This window comes from Aspergillus affinis (assembly GCF_023601865.1).
Source record: "Aspergillus affinis strain CMG 70 chromosome Unknown NODE_94_length_150008_cov_85_032155, whole genome shotgun sequence".
In the NCBI taxonomy this organism is placed as follows: domain Eukaryota; kingdom Fungi; phylum Ascomycota; class Eurotiomycetes; order Eurotiales; family Aspergillaceae; genus Aspergillus; species Aspergillus affinis.
Genome location: NW_026515875.1, coordinates 117,383 through 141,561, shown reverse-complemented (window position 1 = coordinate 141,561; position 24,179 = coordinate 117,383). Strand labels below are relative to the sequence as shown.

The following is a 24,179-nucleotide window of genomic DNA, read 5'->3' as shown; positions in this document are numbered from 1 at the left end:
GTCTCAAAGGCGAGAAAGCGACGACGACAAGGGGAAACCGCGACGGCAACAAAGACAAGAGAGAGACAGAGGAGCTCCGGGGAAATTTTGGCGGAAGCTGGTCCGAGCGCGCGCCAAGAGCGGCGCAAGTTTCCTTGCGTTCCCCGAGTGAAGCTCTGCCAAACAATCATCCTCCCTTTGACCAGTCCCTGCCATTCATTCATCAGCCAACTGATTTCCCTACACACAACATGAGCACATTACTCTACAACACAGTGGACAGGCTGGATCGCCCCAGTGCCTATTACGTGGGAAAGGTCGGTATCCACCCAAGCTGCACCTCCCAATTGGCTACCAGCCGTTTGACCTCAGTCATTGACTTGTTTCGGTTTGCAGAAGAAGCGCAGATACCAGGAAGAACAGGAGGAGCAGGAGGATCCCAATGCCAAGCTTAGAGGTGCGACCACGCTCTACGTCGGTAATCTGTGAGTTCTTCAGCCCCGAACTCCCGTGGTTTTGTCGCTAACCGTCCCAAGTTCGTTCTATACGACCGAGGAGCAGATTCATGAACTTTTCTCGAAGTAAGACACCCTTGTTACCGTTCCACAGGCTACCTGCATACGCTAAAACACCGTCATAGATGCGGTGAAGTTAAACGATTGGTGATGGGTCTCGACCGATTCAACAAAACGCCCTGCGGTTTCTGCTTTGTGGAATACTACACTCACCAGGACGCTTTGGACTGTTTGAAGTACGTGGGAGGTACCAAGCTTGACGAGAGAATTATCCGGACGGATCTAGACCCTGGGTTTGAAGAGGGACGGCAGTATGGGTATGTGGGATCTATCTTGCATTTAAACAGAGCGACTTCTAACGCTGCTCTAGCCGGGGCAAGTCTGGTGGACAGGTCCGTGATGAATACAGAGAAGAATACGACCCCGGCCGCGGAGGCTATGGTCGGGCCTATGCCGACGACCAACGACAACGAGAGGAAGAGGAGTACGGGCAAGGTAGGTGAAGTGGGAACGCGTTCTATTTCCAGTGGCGCATGTACGGCGTTTGCATCATATCTATTCTATCAAACAATTGGCGCATCAAACCAAAGCTTCATCCAGACCGCCCAATATCTCCCAGATAGGTACTGTACACTGTACAACTCGTGCAAAGGGTAAATGCGGGGTATCAGCACTGTTCTAATTTGTGTCGTCGCCGGATGGAATCCTCCACTTGGCGCAGCCACCATGAATGAATCCTGGCATCGCCGGTCAGCTCGGGGTGGAAGCTTGTTCCAAAGACGTTGCCCTGTCGGACAGCAATGATATCCCCGGCTTCCTTTTCTGCGTCGATGTTTCTGCCCTCGCTGGCCAACTTGGCAGCTCTGCCCGGGAGAGTAGCCAGTATCTCAACATCAGTGGCCACTGCGTCTCGGGCTGCGGCATCCTTGGCGTGCTTCGAAGGCGCTACCACCGTTTCGTCTCGCTCGATTTCGTCCACCTGAACGCCTTCCTGGTGCGGTAAAATCTTCTCTACCACCGGCGCACGGATGAAGACGGCCGGGAAAGAGGATTGGGGGCCCGAAGGGTCCAAGAACGGGAGATCCAACGGCGCCTGGAAACTCTCCGTCTGCCGGCCGAAGTGGTTCCGATTCACGCGCACGTCAAGACCCCCGATCAGTTCCTGACCACCTTTCTTCGTCCGATTAGCAGACTCGGCGAGCAGGATCAGACCGGCGCAGGTGCCCCAAGTGGGTTTGCGATGAACCCTATCGGCGAGTATCCTGTCAGCCTAAGGAACCTCTATAAATCAGATGAATGGAACGATGAGACATACTTCACAAACTCTCTCAACGGCTCCAAGAGATTCGACCGGGCGGCGACCAGAGACATGGTGGTGCTCTCGCCACCAGGCAGGATCAGAGCGTCGCATCGCTCCAACTCCGGCGGGGTTCGCACTTCGATGAACTCCCATTGCGACGAGGAGGCCAGATCGGTCGCTGCCTGTTTCAGCAGCTGGACATGCTCGTAGAAAGCGCCTTGTAAGGCGAGAACCCCGACGGTGATGCTCATTGACACTCGTAGAATTGAAATGTCCGACTGAGTCACGGATTGGCCACTCTGACTGGCCGGAGAGTATCTAAATAGGCCCGCTTATGTAACAGGGTCAACGTTGTTCCGTCTTATCAGCACGTGTTGCCCCGCATCGATAAGGTTTCCCGTTGGGTAAGTCACATGTCTGGTGTCTGGTGCCTCGATTGTTGTGTTGGCTGAAGGCTGACTTCGTACTTCTTCCCCGTAAGAAATCCATTTTTGCGTCTCATTGCAGCCTCTTGTCGACCACATTGTCCTTCTCATTCGGATACCTCTCCGCTGCTTCTCCTAACCATGAGCCGTTGACCAGACTGGAAACATATCTCCCATACCTAATCATCAACCCCGCATTATATCCACCACACCACAAACACCATCTCCAATTCTCATCTCCACACCATAAACGCAATGGCGACAGCACAACATGAAGCCAATCATCCCCTTATTAGATGGTACATTGACACTCGGCCCCTCACATCCACCATCTCGACTCTCCCCCTCCTAGAGACCCTACAACCCGACGACCAGGAGACCGTCAAACGCTTCTACCACCTCCGCGACAGACACATGTCACTAGCCTCCTACCTACTCAAGTACCTCTTCATCCACCGCGCATGCCGCATTCCCTGGTCAAAAGTGAAGGTCAGCCGCACCCCGGCACCACACAAGCGACCCTGCTTCATCCCGGACGTCGACACCACCGCAAACACCAGCAAACCCATCCCCGCCGTTGAATTCAACGTCAGCCATCAAGCCTCCCTCGTCGCGCTCGCAGGGACAACTATCCCCACAATCACTTCTACAACCCCCGCCCCAGCCCTTGCCGCCATCACCCCCTCCCCCTCCACGCAATCCCACCCGGGAAAAAACACCCCCGAAGTAGGCATCGACATCACCTGCGTCAACGAACGACGGAACACGCGCTCGCAACCCCCACCAACCAGCATCCCCGAATTCATCTCCTTTGTCGACATCTTCAGCGAAGTGTTCTCCGCGTGCGAAATTTCCACCATCAAATCCCTGCACGGCATCCCGGCACACCAGAACACGACGGACGCGCAACGCGTGGCCTACGGCTACCGTCTGTTCTACACGTACTGGGCGCTCAAGGAGGCGTATATCAAAATGACCGGGGAGGCGCTGCTGGCGCCATGGTTGAGGTTGTTGGAGTTTACTGATGTTAGGGTCTTGGATCCCGCTGCGGCCACGGGTGGGGAGGGGGAATGTTGGAATGGTCCGTATACCGGTGTGCAGACGTGGTTGGATGGGAAGAAGGTGGAGGGCGTGAGAATCGAGGTGCTTGCTTTCCAGGAGGATTATTTGATTGCGACGGCAGCGAGGGGCGCTGGGGTTGGTGCTGCTGGTGAAAATGGGGAGGAGAGGTGGTTGACGATGCAGGATATTGAGATTGAGCGGGATGTGAGGGATTGTGCGTTGGGGAGGTGTAGATGTTTGGAGTAGGGAGATTTAGGAACCTGTTTATTTGGGTGTTAGTTGGGTGGAGTTGGACCTAGATATATTTTTATAGATGCCTTGAGATGTATATCCCGGATAGCATCACTAAGACCCAGAGAATCCCCACCAGCCCGAGAACCCACCCCATTTTAGACCTAGCACTACTCAAATAAAGAGACAAAGATATATATATTAAAAAAAAAAAAAAAAAAATATAAATCCAATACGTACCATATTTTTATATATACTTTCTATAGACAGTTCAAAATATCAGTCCCTCCGACCTCCCACATCAGGGGACCCAGACCCAAGCACAAATAAAAAGAGTTCAAGAATACTCAACGACTCTGCTCTGTGTATATGAATATTTCCATGTTCTATATTCAATCAAGGGGTCTGATTATTCTATTATCTGTCTTTTTTTGTTTTATGTTTTCTGAATTTCAGTTGTTCAGTTTGTCTGTTCGTCTGCCTGTTTGCCTACCTGCCTGTTTGCAGGCGAAAATGAAGAATGTAGTTCATCGGTATCAGTTCTCGGGCTTAGGATCAAGAGGGTTTAGGCTGTCCTAAGACTGAGTACTCGGCACTAGAGGGCAGGGAAAGAGAGAAGAGGAAACAGGATCAGAGAGAAGGAAATGAAAATGCCAAGATGCAATTCAAATCTCATTTCGCGTGGTCTTTTCGACCGGTTCACACGTGTAGGTATTTAGGGAGCCGGAGCCGTCGTTAAAGAAAGAGAGAAACAGGGAGGGAAGGAGTGAAGGGTTATATATGAATATGGATATGAATGTCGTTGTAGAGACACTATGCATAACCCGGACTGGGCATGGGTTTCGTATAGGAATGACACTCGCTGAGTGGATGAAGTCCTAACGATAAGGACTGGATATAGACCGTCTAGATCTCAACCGCGGAGGAAGTAGCCCTGGTTGCGCCGTTAATATCGGCTTGCGTCTTATCCTTTTGCGACATCTCCAGGAGGGTCTTCAGCATCGATTGTTGAGTCGATTTGGTCAGGTCATCGACGTCGGCGGGGGCCAAGCCTTCGGTGCTGATGGGGGGAAGGACTGGTTTTATGTCAGCTTGATTTCTGCATGTACTTCAGCAAGCGGAGGCATGGACGCAAAAACATACCCTTGATGTCGATGGTCCCCGCATTGAATCGCATATTCCGAGGCGACAAGATATGCGAGTAGCTCTCCACCACGACAGGAACGATCGGCACACCGGCCTTCACGGCGAGATGGAACGCACCCTTCTTGAACGGCAGCATCTCTGGGTCGTCTGAGTAGCTTCTCGTGCCCTCGGGGAAGATGAAGACGCTCTGACGGTGGTTGCGCATTTCATCGGCGGCGCTATCAAAGGCCTTGACGGCCGTCTCGCGATTGGCGCGGTCAATGAAGACGGTGCGGGAGAGGGCCATGAACCACCCCAGGACGGGCACATTGCGCAAGGATTTCTTGGCCGTGACGCTGCAGTAGGGCGGGAAGACGGCGCCCAGCATGAGCACGTCCAGCTCCGACTGGTGATTGGAGATGAAGACGGCAGGCCGAGTGGAGAGGTGTTCGTTGCCGGAGACGATTTTGAATTGTACGCCGGTGGTGCAGCGCATGACCCATTTGAAGCTGCGCGCGGTGGCCCATTGGGAGACTCGGCCGTAGCCGACGAGACGTAGGACAATCGAAGCGACGACTCCGTAGGTCGCGCAGAGGAGAAGCGAGCCGTAGGCAGCTAGGCAGCGAGCGACGAAGGCGGCGCGGGGAACCTTCTGGCCGATGGCGAAGAGGGACAACGTGACGACGACAAACGAGCTGATGCCCGAGGCGATGTAGGAAAAGACCGACATGACGAGGCGAGAGGAGGAGAAAGGGCAAGGGAATGATCAAATTTAGGGAGTGAGTTTCTCCAGCTGGGGTCCGGGGTTAGAGATTATATTATATACCGGGGAAAGGGGAGGAGGGCTTCTTACTGGTGCCTTCTGATGTGCCTCGGAGAACCCGTGAATGATGCGGTCAGGCGGCAGACGCTCGGGGATGATCACAGCGGTGATTCACCAGGGACACTGGGGCATGACAAGGGAGAAGAGAGAAGATGGGCAGCTGGCAATAAAGATACGCAAGAGCAGACTACCGAAGGGAACCAAGGCGAGTAGACGGGATTTTCTTCGCTCCGGTGGTTGTTGGGCGCCTCACCGCCTTGGCCGCGATTCCCAACCGAGGAAGAAGGCGGTCCCTACGTCACTCAACGGAGATGTCTGTGGCACATGGTGTATTATCAATATGAATATCGATGGATTTGCTTTATGCGAAAGGGCCGGCCCGACAGACAATATGTTCATAACTCCCGTCGCCCGGCGTTTTCGTCTCTCATATGCAGCCAAATGCCCTGCCACGACAATGCCAACCCACGCTAATATACAGAATCAAAGTGCCTCGAGTCCTCGAGAGCTGGATGCACGGCAAATATGCACCCTCTACCCAACCAGCCAGCTAACGCCCGAAGAATGCTGATGCGTGCGCAAATGGACACCCAGGAAAGGAACCCAGCCAAATCAGAAGAATACGAAACCAAAAATGAGAAAAATGGAATAAAGAGACAAGCAACGCCGACCGTCATGAGTATAATGAGTTCCCCGGAAGACGGGAATGCAGGAGAAAACCAAATCATGCCATATCTTCATCGTCCTCCTCATCATCATCCAGGGACTCCATGGCGTCTTTAATATACTGTGCCGCCTGTAACAAGATGAAAAGTCAGTAAGTGGACGGTCATCGCAAATTACTCGGGTACCCTTACCTTGGGATCAAGATTCAAAGCCGTGGTAAAGTGCTTGATGGCGTTCCCCTTGTCGTGCAACATCTTGTAGAGTTTGCCCAGGAGATAATGTACATTAGGCTCGTCCGGGGCCATGTCTTTGAGAATCTTCAGTTCCGTCAGAGCGGATTTCAGTTCGTGGAGCTTCATGCACACGCGAGCCTTGCGGAATCGGGCAAGCACAGAGTGCGGCGCTAACAAGCAAGCTCGTCCATACTGGGTCAGTGCACCCCGGGGGTTGTTCATCTTTTCCAACACGAGACCGATGCAGCAGATCAGCACGGCGTTGGTGGGGTTGATCGTAGCCGCATTGCGGAAGTGTTGTTCGGCGAAATCGAGTTTGCCCATCTTATCGTACACCGTTGCCAATCCGTACCACGCATTGTAGTGCCTGTTGTCGGCACTGATACCGTGTCGATACGCATCGAGTGCCTTGTCATATTCCTCGTTGGCGACATATTCGTGTCCCTGTAGGGTGAATCCATATGCGAATTGAGGATCCAATTGAGTAGCCCGCTTGAAGCATTTCAACGCTTGGTCATGATCCCGTTGGTGGGAGAAGGAGTTACCAATCGCACACCATGCCTGGGGTGACAGGCGATCAACATCCATCAGTTCATGCGCCAGATGTGCTAATTCGACGTCATTCTTCAAATGCCACAGAACGGTAGAGTAGATTTCCATATCCTCTAGGCGGGAGGGCACCATTGTGCGTACTCGGACGAAGTATTTCTCGGCGTCGGAGTACATTGCTTGTTCGTAGTATGCCCGGCCGATTTGTGAAAGAACCCACGGCGTTTCGCGTTGACCCTGAGAAAGCGCGTTGAAGATCTGGATGGACTCGGAGCATCTGTACCGAGTCAGGGCGAAATGCCCGGAGGCTAACTTGGCGAATAATTCTAGTAGCCACGTGAGGGCCTCTATCGACTTGGACTTCTCAATCGCGGCGGTGCGAGATGATGTATGTTGGGTCCCGCTATGCGTGGACGCAGTTCGGTGTTCTCGACCGTCACTATCATGGATGTCACCGGCCGGCTTCCTACTACCGCTGACCACGCGACCCATGGTTGGTGCCGTTGTACTACGCCCCTTCGCTCCGGTAGCTTTAACCTTTTTCAGCTCGCGGCCGTCTTTCATGCCCAGCGTCGTCCCTGAAAATTTGCTCGTCGTCGGCTTGATCTGATTGAAAAGTCGTACGCTGCGGCGCTGCGGCGCCCCCGGCTCGGTGGGCTGTGACGTGGAGGAGTGAGCTACCTGGCCAGAAACTGTACGTTTGCGGTCCCCGACTCGCGAACTGGGGACGGTTTCCTTCTCTGCCTGGGTGGTTGCGTGCTCTTCTGACTCAGGCTTCGTCCGTGTCCTTTGCCTGATGCCCGTGGGTCTCATCTTGGGAGGCGGGTCCATTCCATGATCGGCACTCACTGACTGAATCGTGCGATTCTTCCGTGCGGGAGCAAGGGGCGGCTCCATCGGGGCATCCGTATTCCCCGCGCCATGGCCGATGCGGAACTCGTCAGATTCACTGCTTTGGCCTCCCGGTGTCTCCGTCCCTTCATGCACTATCGGCGCCGATGTCCCCGTGGAAGCCACGCTGACCGTACTTCCGTTTAACTTCTCCCATAAAACAGAGCTCCCGTGCGAAAAACTCGAGTCAGCCCGGGACGTCGCAGCTGTAAACGGGTCCATGGTTGAATTCGTGTTTGCTTGCGATTGCAGCGGGCCGGCTGCAGGGGTGGCCTTATCGGAGGTGGCAAGATCGGCGTCCTCTTGCATCGAGGAAGTAACTACCGCGAGCAGATCGGAGTTCATTTTGTATATGTTAGGAACACGGACGTTGACACCTTCGAATTTTAGTCAGTCATCGGCAATGGCCTACCCGGGCTTCAAATCTCACCAGTTTCACATAAGCCCATGAATGCATCCCACATAAACGGATTTAACCTTAAAGCTTCGACATAACAGTCTACCGCTTTGTTGTTCTCTTTGTGCGCGTACCACAGCTTGCCTAGCAGGCACATTACTGCAGCTGCGTCCGGTAAATGCTGTCTGCGCGTTTCATTGTGCTTGTCTAAAATTCCAAGAAGAACAAACATTAGTCTTGAATGGGCAGAACAGGCATCGGGTCATGTGCAAAATGCTCGCAAAGCAATCCCAAAAGCTTACTCCAATGGTTTTTCGAAGCCCATAGGCTCTTGCTCCGTTCCAACGCCGTAATTCCGTCCAGCTCTTTCCCCAGATCCAGACAGGCTTGCGCGTAGACATAGGAACAGCCGAGGTGAGTACCCCGCGATCCGAAATTCCTGCTGTAATCCAACGCCGATTTCACTTGACCGCTCAACAGATGGCACAGGGCGAGTAGGTATGAAGCTTCCGACGTTCGAGGCTCGTACGCGTGTAGACGACCGGCGAGAAAGAGAGCAGTGCGTATTAGGTTGTTGTCCAAATGGTAGTATATTAGTTGCCGCAGTTGGCTCGAGATATGGGATGTAGATGGCGACATGGTCGCGGATAAGACTGGAAGGGTTTTGGCTTTAGAGGAGAGACTCGCAGGGTCCGAGGACAAGAAGCGGTGTCGTTTGCCCTCCTCGGGGACAAAGAATGCGAAAAAGATCCAAGAACGGAAAGAGGTGGGAAAATGGGTACGTCGTGAAGGTCGAAAAGGTCAGGATCTCTCAGCATAGAAGAAACATCAGGTGAATAGGTAGCAAGTCAGGTCTTGTGTTCTTTCGTCTGACTTTCTGGAAGGCGCCGCGAGACGAAGGTCAGGAAAGCGCGATGGCGGCGAGAAAACCAAATGAGATGAAGGTTCCGAGCGAGTTAAAAATCTAGGTAGTCAAGATATCCCTTTCCCAAGAATGAATTATTTCTTCCTTTCCTTCACGTATCCTGGTTCACAATCCGAAACTGACGGGGGAGGCGACCGTGAATCTAATCAGGGCTTGTCTTGTCTAGGGAGCGAACAATCGGTCGATGCGGGTGGGCTCGTGACGCCCCTTTGGGCCAAGCAGGAGCTCAGAGAAAGACAAATTGCATATCGAGGATGACAGAAGGGGGTGGGGACAAAGACCGAGAGGACACAACGGAGCTTTTCGGGAGGCAGTAGGGGGAGGGGGGACAAGATGCAGAAAGCAATAGAGCCGGCGATGCAGACTGTCGTCACGACTTGTCTCTTTGTCGATGTTTTGGCCCGTCAACTGTTCGGTAGTCCCGTGAGTGGCTGGTGAAGGGTGCGGGCGCTTGTCCCGTTGTGGTGGGCAACGCCATTCCTTAAGCGGCGGCTTTCACTCTGCCCACGTTGAACTTACGGAGTACTCTCCCTGCTCGGTCTCTTCCTGTCTCTTGTAGTCACTCTGTACTTGACTTGTGTCTAGACTCTAGTTCCCCTCTTTGGTCTTGCTATCCGATAGGCACCATGGCTCAGGTTCGTCATTCTTCTAGTTCGGTCCTGCCTTGTTTCCTCTCACCCCAAACTGGTCAATGCAATTAGCTCACTCTCTCCCAGAAAGCAGCCAAAACCCTCGCCGCGCGCAATGCCTCCATTTTACTGCGCACACACATCATAACCCTCGGTCTGCATGTCGTCTTCCTCTTTCTCCACTGGACCTTTAACCGTCCTCGTTCCATGACCCGGTACTATCTGCTCGCCTGCCCGACGCTCGCCATCGAATTCTACCTCGACCGATTGGGTCGTCCCCAGTTCAACGCCGCCGACGGGTCGTTGCGCTCGCCTGGGGAGGATCTGGGCGCTGCCGGACTGACGGAGTACATGTGGGACATCTTGTACTGGACCTGGGGCTGTATTGGCGCCGTCTGCGTGTTTGGCGATCGGGGCTGGTGGCTGTGGACTGTCATTCCGCTGTACTCGGTGTGGCTGGCATATACCACCTTCACCGGGATGAAGAGCGGATTCGCCGGAATGGGAGGTGCCGGTGATGCCGAGCCTGCCGGGGGGGAGAGCAAGAGGCAGAAGAAGATGGAGAAGCGCGGAGGACGAGTACAGTACCGATGAGAAGTTACAAACCGGCGGCAATCAAAAATGTTGGATATTCTATGACATACTGTTCACAGAACGCACATATTTGTGATAGTTTCTTTAATGAGGTATGTATTCTTTTTAGATAACTGTGATACAGAACAACAGACACAGCGCGGGAGAAATAAAAATAGAAAAGAGGAGGAAACAACAAAAGGGAAGAAAGAACATAAAAACGAAGGCTCATCAAGGCAACATGGTATATCGTGACGTGCTCGTGCTAAAACTATATGGGGAATAAGCATGGTCGTGGGCATTCTCAGAACATTCAAACCAGAAAAGTGCGACTGGGGATATCACGCATGTAAAAGTAGCTAGATTGGACAATTGAAGCAGTATCAAATCCAGAAAAACTTGCTTCTCGATATTGGCGATTATAGATCTTCCTTGCTGGTGGTTTCGTTCGCATCGCTGGATGCATCCTCGGTTTGCGATTCGGTGGATGAAGAGTCTTCCTCGGAAACCTCCGGATGCTCAGATTCAATCGGTTCCTCCGGAATGCTGCTCTGGGTAGCTTCAATAGCATCCTCATTAGCATCCACAATCACAGGCGTTTCCGTCGCAAGTGCGGACGATTCCGTGAGTGTATTCTTATCAGTTTGAGCGGCATCAGTCGGTGACGGAATAGCTGGAGACGATTTACTATAGATAGCATGCAACCGTTTCATGACCTCTTCGGCATAAGAAGAATCCTTGCCGTCAAGTAGCTGAGAGACAAGATCGTCAATCGCTGCATAGTTGGGGGCTGGCTGGGCTGACGCTTCAGACAGGGCAGGAGTCTGAGACTCGCTTGCTTGTTTGACCGGGACTTGTTCATCGGCGGCATTTAAAATGCTGTGTAACATTTCGATGGGTTCGTCGATACTCGGTTTGTCGGTGCTTGTTTCAATATCGGCTGCAGAAACGCCCCAAGACGCCTGCTCGCCATCATGCTCCGTATCGTGGGTTTGCTCATTCGCACCCGGAACTTCCATGTCGCCGGATGAACTCGCGGAATCCAGATCGTCGGAAAGAGGCGCGTCGTCCAGGCCTATATCATGCTCCTCAGTGTAAGAGCTCGTAGCATCGGCGTCGCGATCTTCGGCATCCTGGTGATCAGGGGTTTCTCCTCCCGGAGTCTGATCGGAGGTTGTATTGCGTTTGGGGAGAGCGGGTGGCGGGTCAGACCGTGTTTCGAAATCCTCGCTCACTTCACGAGCAGCAATTTTCCACTTGCCAACGTCCTTGAGTCGGGCTAGCTCTTTTGCAGCGCTTTCAGCGGCATCCATTCCGCGGCCCAAGATGTCATCCGACAGCACTCTAGCCTCCTCCACTTTGATATGCCGCAGTCCCACTGCGCGAAACTGAATCCTCCAGTCATCAAACTGTGCTTTTAGAGCATGGTACTTTTCCCAATCCTTGTACGTGATGCCCTCCATCCGGGCCCAGCGGATCCCGATCTCTTGAAGTCCCAAGTCGCGGACACTGTCTAGCACGTCCAGAGTAGTGTTCACGGCATCAGATACTCGACGCTCAATCTCTTCGTCGAATGTCCTATGCCACTGGCGAAGTGCCTGAGCACGATCTCTGATGGCAATGGCAGCTTCTTTGACGTCCGCCGAGAGCTTTGCCTGGGCCACCTCCTCCTCTTCGGGGGCCTTTTCAACGGGCAGAGGCGTGGTTAACGAGGTGATACGTTGCTTGACCTCGGTCAGTTCATGTTGGACGACTTCTTCTAAAGCTACAAAAAGGCTTTCCCCGTGGCCTTTCGCTCCACTCTCTATATAGCTGTCAACAATCGTCTTGATGCGCTCTCCAAGGTCTTCCACTCCTTTGTCGGCGGCAACGGCGAATTTCGCCTGCCATAGGCGAAGGTCGGATTCGATTTTTTCACGAGTTTGCGCTGCTAGCTCTGTGGGAGAAAGAGTTTTTGATTCCGACGAAGTCTCTGAAGCGGTAGTCGTAGCCGGCGACTCGACTTGATGGATTGACGACGTTGTTGGTTCGGGCTGGTCCAGAGAACTACAAGATCACGAATATTAGTAAGTTGAGCATACATAGTACCACATGTCAAAAGCTCACCTGTCAACGTCATCCACAACCTGTCGTAGTCGTTTCCCCTCACGGTAGCTAGCCAGTCTCTGTCCGATCTTCACTAGTTGAGGCTCGACGTTCTCCGAGTAGAGCCCCGTGATCTTCGGCCATAATGAGCTGTTCGCAAAGTAGATCACCGAAGACCAGGTGGTTTGCGCATAAGGCATGACAGTAGTTGTGAGTATAGCTTGACCGGAAGTGTAGGTCTTGCCGATAAATGGCCTGGACTGGGCGCAGAAAGGCAACACATATCCCTGGAGCACCGAGCTGAAAGCGGCGTTGGTCTTCTGATAATATGGCGACAGCGCAATTTCCACCCGCTCAACGTGGGGTGCAACATCGGACTTGTACAACCTTGTCGCACTATCCTGGGCGGACTGCAAGTGAGGAACAACCTGCCTCTCCCACTGCTGTTGGGTGAACTGCTGAGCCTGGTCCAAAGCCGGGGCACCGTACTTGTCATAGCCCCATCTGGCAATGTTTGCGGCGGGAGTGTAGACCTTTTCATTCACCGTTCGCGCGTAGGGGCGGGCAAGTTCGACGTAAGGTGCGCCGTAGGTATCGTAGTAGGGAGTAACATGGGGCTCAACGTAGGACCGAGCGACGAGGTATGGTTTGCAAACTCGCGGGGAGGATTCGTTCAGTTCGGACGGATGGGATGGGCATCGGAAGATGGGAGTCAGTAGTGCATACCAGATACACAGGCTAGAAAGCAAGAGTTGGTCAGTCTGACGATGCGAAAGAAATCATATAGAGTAACAAACATACCGCACGAACACCCCAAGGGTCCACCGAAAAGGACTTCTCCGTGTGGATTTCACGCGGTTCTCATGAGCACCAGCACTTCTGTCGGCCTCCGCGGCACGCGCATCGTCGATGGTGGTGGTCATACTGACCGGGGCGATGCTCCGTCAGGCTAGTCAGTCCTAGCTCGCGTCGAGTTTCGAATCTAATGACACTGATTAGAAGATGCTTTATGGTTTGGATAGCCCCTAGAGTATAACAATAAGAAGGGCATCAACAGGCACAAAGAATGCGGTGAGACTCACTGGCCGAGAGTTGGTCGGTTCTAAGCGAGTTCGCAACGGAGCAAGAAGAGAGGCCGAGGAAGTATTCGCAGGGGCACCACACGCGACTATGCAATCTCAAAAAGTCTTGGCACAATTTTTTATTTTATTTTTGTTTTATATCAAAAGCTTTCTCGCAGAACTTGTGCACAAGGAACGCCCCTTGGGACAGGAAGGTTGTAAATCAGGAAGAACTATGTATAATAGCAGGGACCCTAAATAACTAGTATAGGAAAAGTCATCTCCTGCAGCTGGCGGCACTAAAGATGAGAGATGATGCATTGTGTTTTTCCTGCTTCGATCGGTGACCTCATGGCTGCAAGTGGCGCCCCTCCGTGGCCCATACATGGATTACCGTAAGATTACCACCCTCTCCGCCGATTCCGCGGAGATTCTGCCGCCGTACATCGTACAGTAATATCACGTGTCAGCGCCGGGGCGAGGCAGCTGAGTCAGCAGGCTGTTTGACCTGAACCACATTTCCACGGTTGCTTCCATAACTGCTATCAACCTGGGCAACTTGCCACAAGTTGATTACAGTCAACTTCCGAAAGTGTTCACCTTGAACTTCACTACCGGCAGTGTCTTGCTTTTAAACGGAACTACCCGCGAAACCCCCGTTGTGCTAGACTCACGTGCCCCTTATACCGAAAGTCGCGCCTTTGCGGTTCTATGAACATGATATCTGGCTATCACTACTGAGGACGATCGGACCGTCGAACGACGTTGTCGCCAACATGGAGGTTCCAGAACACCAACCCCCGGACTACTCGGGCACGACATCTTTTCCAGACCTGATGAATGATCCGGCCTATGCTACCAACACCAAAGGAAAGGGGAGGGACATCGAGGATCCTGATACTTGCCGAATATGTCGCGGGGAAGGGACGGAGGAAGAGCAGCTCTTCTATCCTTGCAAATGCAGTGGGAGCATCAAGTTCGTTCACCAAGCATGCTTGGTTGAGTGGCTGTCGCACTCCCAGAAGAAGCATTGCGAGTTGTGTAAAACGCCGTTTCGATTTACTAAACTGTACGATCCGAACATGCCTCGAAACCTCCCCGCGCCGCTGTTCATGAAACAGCTCTTCATACATACCTTTCGGACAATGGTGACATGGTTTCGATTTGTCCTTGTCGCGTTTGTTTGGCTTGGATGGCTGCCGTGGTCGATGAGGGCAATCTGGCGGGCTCTCTTCTGGCTGGCAGATGGCCGTTGGTCCGGTGGTGATATGCCTCGTCAAGGATCTCCCCCCGGTCATGGGTCTCATTCCGTGGACAATGTATCCGGCACGTTCAGCAGTGCAGCGGCCGGTACGGCTTCCGCAGTGTCGGCTACCATCTCCCCAGGCTCGACTGATGTCCCGGCGCCGGTACCGTCAATGTTCGGTTTCTCATCAGGTGAGCCTTTGATGTTCAGTCTGATAAAGAACGCCTTTTCGAGCCTTTTGTTCCCCGCGATGTCGTCTGGGGCTGGTCATACGGATTCAGCATCATCGAACGCCACTGTTGGGCTCTACAAACCCCGTCGCTCTTCATGGCTTTCTGATGTCAAATTCTTGAACTCTCTAACGCCATCTCCCACCTTCAACAACATCTTGATCGACACATTGGAAGGACAACTCATTACTGTCTTAGTTGTGGTCTCCTGCATACTGATATTTTTGATTCGGGAGTGGGTGGTTCAACAGCAACCAACGGCCAATATCGCAGAAGGGGAACGGGAGGCCGCTGTCCAGTTAATCGCTAATAACCGCCCGAATCAAAATGAAGATATACCGAGACCCGGTGAGCAGCCTGCTCCGGAACAGGAAGAAGCAGAATTACAGGGAACTGCCCGCGGGTTCGATAACGCAGACGAGGTAGCGCCTCCCCAAGAGCAGCAAAGGCCCTTTCATGGCCACTCCTTCATCCAAGACGATAATTTGGCCCACCCAGAAGCCGCGGAAGATTTCAGTACTCAGCACTACGGCGGCAATGATTATGATGAAGATCCTTCAACGGGACAACAGTATTCCCAAATAGGTCAGGTCTGGCCCGGTACCGCTATTTTTCGGGACATCTGGTCGCGTGCTCAGGGTAATCCTGAGCAGGTCCTTAATATCATCAGAGAAGAGAACCGTGAGGTAGAATTGGACTGGATCGTCACGGCGATGACTAACTTGCGGCAAAATCGACCTCCTGACTTCTTTCGACGTGGAACGGCGACGCAGCCCTATGAGACGGGTCCCAGCACGGATGCATATGATGCAAACATGTATGATTCCCAGCCTATGTTCACGGAATCTTCTCAGTCGGCATATGGATATGAACGGCCAGAAGATTACACTACGCATTGGGATGCTTCAAGTTCATTCAACCCAGAAATTGAAGCTTCTGACGACATAGAGCGATCGCAGAGTCCATTTGCTTTCCACTTTCCAGATCCAGGATCAAATGCTTTGGGCCAGGCTCAGGATGATATCCATGCCACCAAAACCTACGATGACGAACCTTATGTCCATGAAGCTCCTGTCACTACCCCTGTTGCTGCGGTTGCTCCAGCCCCTGCTCCAGCCGAACCTTTCGAGGCCAATGATTCTGCCGGTAGGGCGGGCGACGTCCCGAACAACACCCCGACATCGGTTCCAAATGACAACCCGGCTGCTCCTGCTCCTCCCAAAGCGATGGCTACTCGGGTTCTTGATTGGTTTTGGGCCGATATCACTCCAGATGAGCCGGCTGAAGAACCCCCGCATGAAGATGGAGAGCATATAGTTGAAGACCCCGCATTAGAACCGCCTTTTGTGCCCGTGCAAAACAATCAGCGCGCCATCAACAACGCTGTACAGGATAACCAAGGTCTACTTGCGGACGCTGGACTCGATCCAAACGATATTGAAGCTATTGAGGACGGCGACGATCTGGAAGGAATACTTGAGCTTATTGGTATGCACGGTCCGATTTTCGGTCTCCTACAAAACGGTGTTTTCAGTGCCCTTCTCATCTCGTTCACGGTCGCAATTGGAATCTGGCTCCCCTACCTGTGGGGTAAAATTGCGCTTGTTCTCCTAGCAAACCCCATACAGCTTGTCTTTGGTGTGCCAATGACTGCAGTATCAGTTTTCGCCGATGTTACGCTTGATACACTTATTGGTAGCCTGGGCTATGTCATGTACTGGGTCACTCTTCTGTGCAAGGTGTTCCTCAGTCCTCTCGGTGCTCTGTTGCCCATTGGAGACTGGGTCCCACACACCAAATCCATCACCAGTGCTTCGCTTTCGCTCATTGATGCTAGCAGTCATCGACTGAAGAATGTGGCGAGCGCATTTTTCGTGTTTCATGAAGCGGATGTTCCTATGTTTTCCGTTCTCTCTCACCAAGCATTGAAAATCCACCAAGCACGGATCGCCACTCTTCTACGATCCGTTTTCGTCGTGGTCAAGTTTGTATTGCACGATCTGCCACTTCGATTGGTCTCCCACGGGGTCATTGGTGCCTTTGCGTTTGATCGCGAGTCCCTTGATCTAAGTGATTGGTTGTTTCAAATTCAGTATCAAATTACGAATTTCATGGAACGCCTCCCGCTGTCCTTCAATGGCACGAAGTGGTTCAAAGCCAACATGATGGGCCTGCCGCCGGCAGCTAGTATAACCCTCGATACTGATCTCGCTGTGTGGGATACCCAAGATCGTGTTATTGCCATCGTCATGGGCTATCTTCTTGTCTCGGCTCTGGGCCTCCTCTACCTACGTGCTACCGCTCTGATATCTGGTGTGGCTCGAGGACAGAGAGTTGAAGGCATCATTGCCGAGGTTCTCAATCAAGCTGGAGGAGTTATGAAGGTAATCCTCATAATCGGAATTGAGATGATCGTGTTCCCCCTTTATTGTGGATCCTTGCTAGACGTTGCATTGTTGCCTCTTTTCGAAGGCGCATCCATTACCTCCCGAATTGAATTCACCTCCTCATCGCCCCTCACTTCGCTCTTCGTCCATTGGTTCATCGGCACCTGCTACATGTTCCATTTTGCTCTTTTCGTTGCCATGTGCCGAAAGATCATGAGGAGTGGCGTGTTGTGTAAGTGCTGCCTATTTCCCCCTCCACGTGGAAATGACTAACTTGGTCCAGATTTCATTCGCGATCCGGATGACCCGACCTTCCATCCCGTTCGGGACGTGCTGGAGCGCAACATCACCACCCAACTACGCAAGATCGCATTCAGTGCCTTGGTTTATGGTGCTCTGGTAATTGTGTGTCTCGGAGGTGTTGTGTGGGGGCTGTACTTTGCCTTTGACGGGGTTTTACCGATTCACTGGTCTGCCACTATTCCGGTCCTTGAATTCCCGGTCGACCTGCTGTTCTACAATTTCCTCATGCCGCTTGCAATTCGCTCCATTAAACCTTCTGATGGCCTGCACGGTCTCTACAATTGGTGGTTCCATAAGTGTGCCCGCTTCTTGCGCCTGACCGAGTTCTTCTTCGGCGACAGAAAACCCGACGAAGAAGGATATCATGTGCGACAAACATGGTGGCATTTGTTAACACTAGCCCAAGGGGATTTTTCGGAGCCTGTGCATGCTGATCAGCACGACCAGACAGCGGCAGATGACAAGACTCCGGACGTCTACTTTGTTCGAGACGGAAGATACGTTCGTGCCCCTGCCTCTGACCAGGTCCGCATTCCCAAAGGCAGCCAGGTCTTCTTGGAAGTATCCGTATTCAACGAGCGGGTTGACGGGGCCACAGACATGGACGAGGGTTTGCATGGCCGAAAGAATGACATGTTCACGAAGGTTTACGTCCCTCCGTTCTTCCGAAGCAGAATTGCCGCCTTCATTCTCTTGATTTGGGTGTTTGCAGCCGCCACCGGCGTAGGCACCACCATTATCCCGCTGATTGTTGGACGCAAGCTGTTGTCGTCATACTTTCCCAACCGGCCACTGAATGACATCTATGCTTTTTCCATCGGTATCTGTATAGTCGGCGGGGTGGTGTTTGCTGCCTGGTACTGCAAGAACCGTGCTGCCTCGGTCAAAGACCGCTTGGGACCGTATTTGCAATCCCCTCACCAGGCCTGCCTCGGATTAGCCAATGTAGCCATGAACGGTCTCCGTCTCATCTACATTTTCACCGCCTTCTCTGTGGTGTTGCCGTCGCTGTTTGCTCTGGTGGTGGAACTTTATGTGCTGGTCCCAGTGCACACATACCTGGGCGGTACCCAGGCCCATGTCATCCACTTCGTTCAGGATTGGACACTGGGGGTGCTCTATGTCCAAATGGCCGTCAAATTCGTGCTGTGGAATTCGACCTCTCGGCCGGCGGCCGCGCTGAACGGCATCTTCCGGGACAGCTGGTTGAAACCCAACGTGAACCTTGCCACGCGGGCACTATTGCTCCCAATAACGCTTCTCGCAGCCGTTGCAGTGTCTTTGCCCCTCTGTTTGGGATTCGGTTTGAACGCGACCATGTTCCACTCAGCCCCCGAAGTGCAGTCTAAGGTTTACCGCTATGCGTACCCAGCGACGTTGTTCATGAGCCTACTGGTTTGGCTCGCTTATCTTGTCCGTCGACAGGTAGAGATCTGGCGAGTCAACATTCGGGACGATGTCTATTTGATTGGGGAGCGTCTCCATAATTTCCGGGAGAAACGCGCAAGGGATGTTGGTGTGCCTCGACAAGTCATCACGGGATGAATGGAGTGCGACTTGGATCAAAGGTAGGAGAGGCACGCAGGAGTGGTGGATCCAATACACTTGTAGCAACATTTTGGTTGTTTTGTTTTGTTTCTTTATCGTACTTGTCGCAAACCATTGTGAGCATTATAACTATCATTTATTTATTTTATTATGATGATTCATGAACAGAATGTTTAAAAAGAAAAACCAAAAATAAAATCTAAATCCAAGAAATTCGAAGCCGATCCTTCAAATTACGTAGATCATGGAGTTAGCGGGATCTGCGATCGCAGGAAAGGTGGTTGCCTGATGAAGTTTCTTTCTGCCTGCTACTGTGGAATCCCGTGCGAGATTTTCGCAGAAATGGGGAAGCCTAGGTGCTCCGTATAGTAGAGGATTTTAGACCGAATAGAGGGCAATTATTGTTGCACGCTGGTTGGAAGATCAAAAGAATCTGTCGTGTTCGTTCTCACAACTCAGCCTTGACGGAGGACCATGAAGTATTTATACATTAATCTGCAAATGCATTTAATACATTTAATACCTTGAATGTTTAAGCCTCGCAACGAGCAAGGCACTGCTGAGTCAGCCTGCAGCCAGGCGGAGCCATGCACGTGCCCACCCGCCCCGGGGACCAATGACCGGCCGGCGCTCGCCGAATCGCGGCTGCCTGCCACGTGACTGAGGCCAGTCGGCGCGGAGGTGTGGCTTGGCAGGTGAGGCTTTGCTTCACTCGCCACTCCCTATTGGTTAGGCAACAGAATTCCTTGCCCACCGGCCTTTCTATTCTTATTCCTCCCGTCGCCTTTTTGCCCCTCTTATCACTTTCTCGCCGATGGACTAACACCGCGCTTTGCAGACTTCGCTCGCAATTCATTCTCCTTTCCTCCCCCCCCCCCCTGCCCCAGATCATGTCTTCCCCCTGATATCGGTGCTCAATTTCGTCCCACCCGTTTGAAATGATCCTCAATCCCTGCTAATATCGACGTATCTTGATCCCCGTTCGCACTCTTGCGCGCCAAGATGTCCGTTCTCCGTCATCATGGGGGGTCCTACCTCCAGCGACGCCTCACTAAGATGTATACCGACACCAAAACATCGTGTGAGAGTGTCACTACCGCGTCCAAGGCCGTTGACGACCCCGAATTAGTCACGCTCCACCGGAATTTCAGAACCCAGCGAGATCGGCTGTTGGCATGGGGCCTCGACTGGAGCGACGCTAGCGCAGCTCAGCCAAACGATATCGACGAGTCCCTGACCCAGGCCGGCTTTAGCGACGTCGTTGCCAGTGTTATGTCGTCAATCCAAGAGCTTCTAAACGAAGCCGAACGCTTGCAGCACACAGGAACCTCCGATCTCCTACCGCCCAAAGGTGGCCGAGCTGACAAGGATGCGAAAGATGCGCTGAGCCGTCTACCGGTCAAAACGCACTGGACCAATGACGATATCAATCGATCGAACACCCTGCTCTCCGACTTGACCTCTTGCATTGACACGCTATATGACCTATCTCGTTCGCGGCGCAACATGGCCTCCAGTGGACAGTCGGGCTGGTCGCGGCAAACACCTACCACGGACTCTAAATCCTACCACGGCCCATCCTACGATTCGAAGCAGATGTATGGCAGCTCCATCACGAAACAAGACCCCTTCGAATATTCGCCCTACCCCCATCATAATCTTGCGAAGCCAAGGCTGGAAAACTCGCAGAACTACCTCATCGATCGCTCGGCGCTGCAGCTCTCTGGTGCATCCCACGACAACAGCCCTCCGCCGTATGAAGTGGTCGCCGCTTCCACTAATTCCCGCGCCATCGGCCGCATCAAGACCTCGGCCTCTCCATTTTTGCGAGGTTCCAAGGACTCCACGGCGACTATCCTTGTTGAATTCACACCCATGATTCTGGAGTCGTCGGGCGCTGTCGCGGTTCCCGGTAATAAACGTCTTGATCACGTCAACCAGACCCTCGATCAGCTGGTTCAAAATGTGCGGGTGTCTCACCTGGGATTGTTGAAATTCTTGGGCTATTATATTGACATGCCCAACTCCAGGTATGCTTTCATCTACCAGATGCCAATGGACTATTTCCCTTTCCTGCGCAACCCCACCGATCTGTTGCAGGGTTTAAAACCAAAGCAATTGGTGTCTCTATTCCAGACCAAAGAAGACAACCAGATCCCCAATCTGGAAACGCGGTTCCGTTTGGCCTACGATCTTTTGATGGCCGTACTCCAGTTAAGGAGTCAGAATCTGGTGCACGGCAACATTAACAGCAGCAACGTTCTCATTTTCCCGGGACTGACAAACTCCAACAACGACGAAGTCAGCCTGACAGAGAACATTCAACGCCCGTACCTGACGTCGTTCGCGCAATTTTCTGCAAACGGGTCTACGCCCGAGCCTTTATCGTCAAGCATGTACCGTCATCCCGACGACAAGCGGTCACTTGAGGACGATGCTGCCTGGGCTTACGACCTCTACTCGCTGGGCCTGGTCTTGATGGAAATCGGATTGTGGGCGCCCGTAAGCCGCCTGTGGAAGATGAAATACAACAACTCCATGTTCAAGCAGCGGATCGAGAACGTCTACCTACAGAAGCTGGCCCCCAAATGCGGCAGTGCCTATCTTCACGTGGTGCAGTTATGTCTAGATGCGCCGAACTTTCACCTCTCCACGCAGCCTTTCGACGACCTGAACCTACGAGTGCCCCAAACCTTCCACTACCCGGTGCTGGATCTCTCCGAGCCGGACAGCATCTTTTCGTTCTCGATGAATTTCATCTACACCATGTCCAAAATCGCCTGGTCCTGCTGCCGAATCGATCTTTTTTCGGCGCCGAGTGCCGACGAGTTGGATGATTGTCTGCCCCTTGCTCTTGTCCCTAGACCCGACGTGCAAGATTCGAAAGCGGCAATGGCCGAATTTGAACCCGCACATACCCAATCCGTCCCTATTGCCGAGCCGTTTCCTGTACTACCCCATGCCGACATGAAGGCCCTTCGAGGCAAAATGGGCCTCGATGAGCGACAGACTCGTAAAAGAACTTTCAAGAAGCTCACCAACGTTGAAATTCCACAGGAACATTTGAATGTGTGGAATTTCCAGATGCTTCCCCGACTCCGGAAGCTCTTACAGAAAATCCTGAAAGACTCCTCCGAATCGTGCGGTGTTACTCTCATGATGACCGGCGATGCGGCGGAAAACGCTCGGACCACGATCTGCGTGACCTGCGCCAGCGCAAAGAAGGTCCGGGCGGCGTTAAAGAAGTATTTCCCACTCGAGAGCGAAGACTGGGATCTTCTTGTGCTCCGGGGCGACATCCAACGGTCCAAAGTCCCACGGAAGAAGCGCCGCAGGCCGGCGAAGACTGGACCGGAGAGAGTAGACCCGCATAGCTCTTCTTACCAAAACCCCAATCCTTGCCATCAGCAACGGCCCTTGTGCGGCGCATCCATGGGGGCATTCTTGAATGAGGAGCATTTGCCTCCGGTGACATACGGTGGTGCCATACTGGTAGATGGCATGCCCTATGGGATGACCGTTCACCACATGCTTGAAGCACCCAGTGACCAGGAGGATGAGGATGAAGACTCTGGCGGGCCCTTGCGGTCGGCTGGTAATTGGCCGCAACCGTCAGGTCCGCAAAATGCGGAATTCATGTACAGCTGGGCTGATGAGGAAGGGTCGTCTGATGTCGATCTTGAATTTCAAATCTCGGAAGACGAGGACGGCGATGGGCATTCATTAGATGGGAATTACGAGGAGTTTTGCCTGTCGGAGGGCTATTCGTCAGACGAGGACGCGTTCGGCATTGACGACGACGAGTACGAGGATGAGGATGCGGCGTCCATCGGTGACACGGCGGGCATCGAGCCCGGCGATGAGCCGCCTCTATTCGTCACACAGCCCGCGATTGACGATGTTCGAGAAGACTTCTTTCCGTCCCCCGAAGACCGCGACGATGAACACTTGGCATCTCACTCTTTCGGGTTCGTTCACGCATCATCTGGTGTTCGACGTTGGACACGAAAAGGGATCAAACATGAGATTGATTGGGCATTGATCAAAATCAACGATGATCGGATCGATGTACGCAACATCGTTTATGACAAGGCGTCAGCATCCAGGCCAAATGCATCGAGACGACGATACGGTGACCGCAGTCCACTTCCCCAAGGTGAAGTCATCTACCTGAATGACATTGCACGGTTAGAAGATATCGGTGGCCTAAATGTACACTGTTGCGGTCGAACGAGTGGCCTGCAGACTGGACAGATCTCAAGGGCAATGACAATCGTCAAGCTGCACGGTCGACAGACCTTCTCGACGAGCTTTTGTGTGGATGGGAATTTCGGGGGTAAGTAAGCACACCACAGTTCACTACGCACTCTCGTCATTTATGCAAGCCATCCCATGCTAACCCATCTTTCTTTAGTCCCCGGCGATTCAGGCGCATGGGTCTTCGAGCGGTCGACCGGTCGTGTCTGTGGCCACGTTCTGGCCTGGTCCGACAAAAGCCACACAGCGTACATAGCGCCCATGGAGGTCCTCCTCGAGGATATCGCGCGCACTCTCAACGCATCCTACGTTGCCCTCCCAGGGGGTCCGGATGGGTCGCTTGCATACGCCATGCCTCATTCCAACACCCTCGAGCCTCAGAATCCGCGCTACCGCAATCCCCTTCCACTCCCGGATCAGATTCCCGTTGACATCGGGCGACTCCGCATCGACGACCCCAACATGGGGCCTGTCAACACCAGTCGTGGTCTACGAGAAGTCTCGTACCGGGGCATGCCACCTATGTTGACCCAGCCTCGCAGTCTAGAAAGACAAATTGCCTGAGGTTCTCGACACATCTACTCACTCCTTCGAACCATATCCCTCCCTCTTAACTCCTTCGCCATCTCCATTTTCTCTTGTCCCCTTGTACCGAAAGAACCTTTACCACCTGTCCGCCCACCTTCTTTTCCTACAAAAATAATTACCTTCTGTCTAATTCTGCCTCACGTTTATATGA

General features: G+C 52.9%; 9 protein-coding genes across 9 annotated transcripts; 5 read left to right on the top strand and 4 right to left on the bottom strand.

The window, feature by feature from the left end:
• Nucleotides 1-230: 230 nt before the first annotated feature.
• KD926_011384 (nuclear cap-binding protein subunit CBC2) lies at nt 231-997 on the top strand (the record flags this gene model as incomplete). The annotated part of the gene is made up of 5 exons (XM_053103660.1): nt 231-296; nt 352-464; nt 516-560; nt 620-811; nt 865-997. 5 exons carry the CDS (start codon nt 231-233, stop codon nt 995-997), a joined length of 549 nt encoding a protein of 182 aa, XP_052953027.1.
• A 164-nt stretch (nt 998-1,161) lies between these two features.
• KD926_011383 (pyridoxal 5'-phosphate synthase subunit PdxT) lies at nt 1,162-2,045 on the bottom strand (the record flags this gene model as incomplete). Its single annotated transcript, XM_053103659.1, has 2 exons — nt 1,162-1,741; nt 1,810-2,045. The coding sequence occupies 2 exons, from the start codon at nt 2,043-2,045 to the stop codon at nt 1,162-1,164; spliced, it is 816 nt and encodes a 271-aa protein (XP_052953026.1).
• A 429-nt stretch (nt 2,046-2,474) lies between these two features.
• Nucleotides 2,475-3,527, top strand: KD926_011382 (4'-phosphopantetheinyl transferase family protein; the record flags this gene model as incomplete). Its single annotated transcript, XM_053103658.1, has 1 exon — nt 2,475-3,527. One exon carries the CDS (start codon nt 2,475-2,477, stop codon nt 3,525-3,527), a length of 1,053 nt encoding a protein of 350 aa, XP_052953025.1.
• Nucleotides 3,528-4,418: 891 nt separating this feature from the next.
• On the bottom strand, nt 4,419-5,367 carry KD926_011381 (1-acylglycerol-3-phosphate O-acyltransferase SLC1; the record flags this gene model as incomplete). Its single annotated transcript, XM_053103657.1, has 2 exons — nt 4,419-4,588; nt 4,656-5,367. The coding sequence occupies 2 exons, from the start codon at nt 5,365-5,367 to the stop codon at nt 4,419-4,421; spliced, it is 882 nt and encodes a 293-aa protein (XP_052953024.1).
• Nucleotides 5,368-6,184: 817 nt separating this feature from the next.
• KD926_011380 (anaphase promoting complex subunit bimA) lies at nt 6,185-8,835 on the bottom strand (the record flags this gene model as incomplete). Its single annotated transcript, XM_053103656.1, has 4 exons — nt 6,185-6,256; nt 6,318-8,176; nt 8,230-8,403; nt 8,499-8,835. The coding sequence occupies 4 exons, from the start codon at nt 8,833-8,835 to the stop codon at nt 6,185-6,187; spliced, it is 2,442 nt and encodes an 813-aa protein (XP_052953023.1).
• Nucleotides 8,836-9,747: 912 nt separating this feature from the next.
• On the top strand, nt 9,748-10,344 carry KD926_011379 (SND2/TMEM208 family protein; the record flags this gene model as incomplete). The annotated part of the gene is made up of 2 exons (XM_053103655.1): nt 9,748-9,756; nt 9,823-10,344. The coding sequence occupies 2 exons, from the start codon at nt 9,748-9,750 to the stop codon at nt 10,342-10,344; spliced, it is 531 nt and encodes a 176-aa protein (XP_052953022.1).
• Nucleotides 10,345-10,742: 398 nt separating this feature from the next.
• Nucleotides 10,743-13,331, bottom strand: KD926_011378 (uncharacterized protein; the record flags this gene model as incomplete). Its single annotated transcript, XM_053103654.1, has 3 exons — nt 10,743-12,369; nt 12,430-13,146; nt 13,210-13,331. The coding sequence occupies 3 exons, from the start codon at nt 13,329-13,331 to the stop codon at nt 10,743-10,745; spliced, it is 2,466 nt and encodes an 821-aa protein (XP_052953021.1).
• Nucleotides 13,332-14,245: 914 nt separating this feature from the next.
• KD926_011377 (E3 ubiquitin-protein ligase SSM4) lies at nt 14,246-19,180 on the top strand (the record flags this gene model as incomplete). Its single annotated transcript, XM_053103653.1, has 2 exons — nt 14,246-17,564; nt 17,616-19,180. The coding sequence occupies 2 exons, from the start codon at nt 14,246-14,248 to the stop codon at nt 19,178-19,180; spliced, it is 4,884 nt and encodes a 1,627-aa protein (XP_052953020.1).
• A 1,005-nt stretch (nt 19,181-20,185) lies between these two features.
• Nucleotides 20,186-24,004, top strand: KD926_011376 (uncharacterized protein; the record flags this gene model as incomplete). Its single annotated transcript, XM_053103652.1, has 2 exons — nt 20,186-23,519; nt 23,598-24,004. 2 exons carry the CDS (start codon nt 20,186-20,188, stop codon nt 24,002-24,004), a joined length of 3,741 nt encoding a protein of 1,246 aa, XP_052953019.1.
• Between the last annotated feature and the right edge of the window lie 175 nt (nt 24,005-24,179).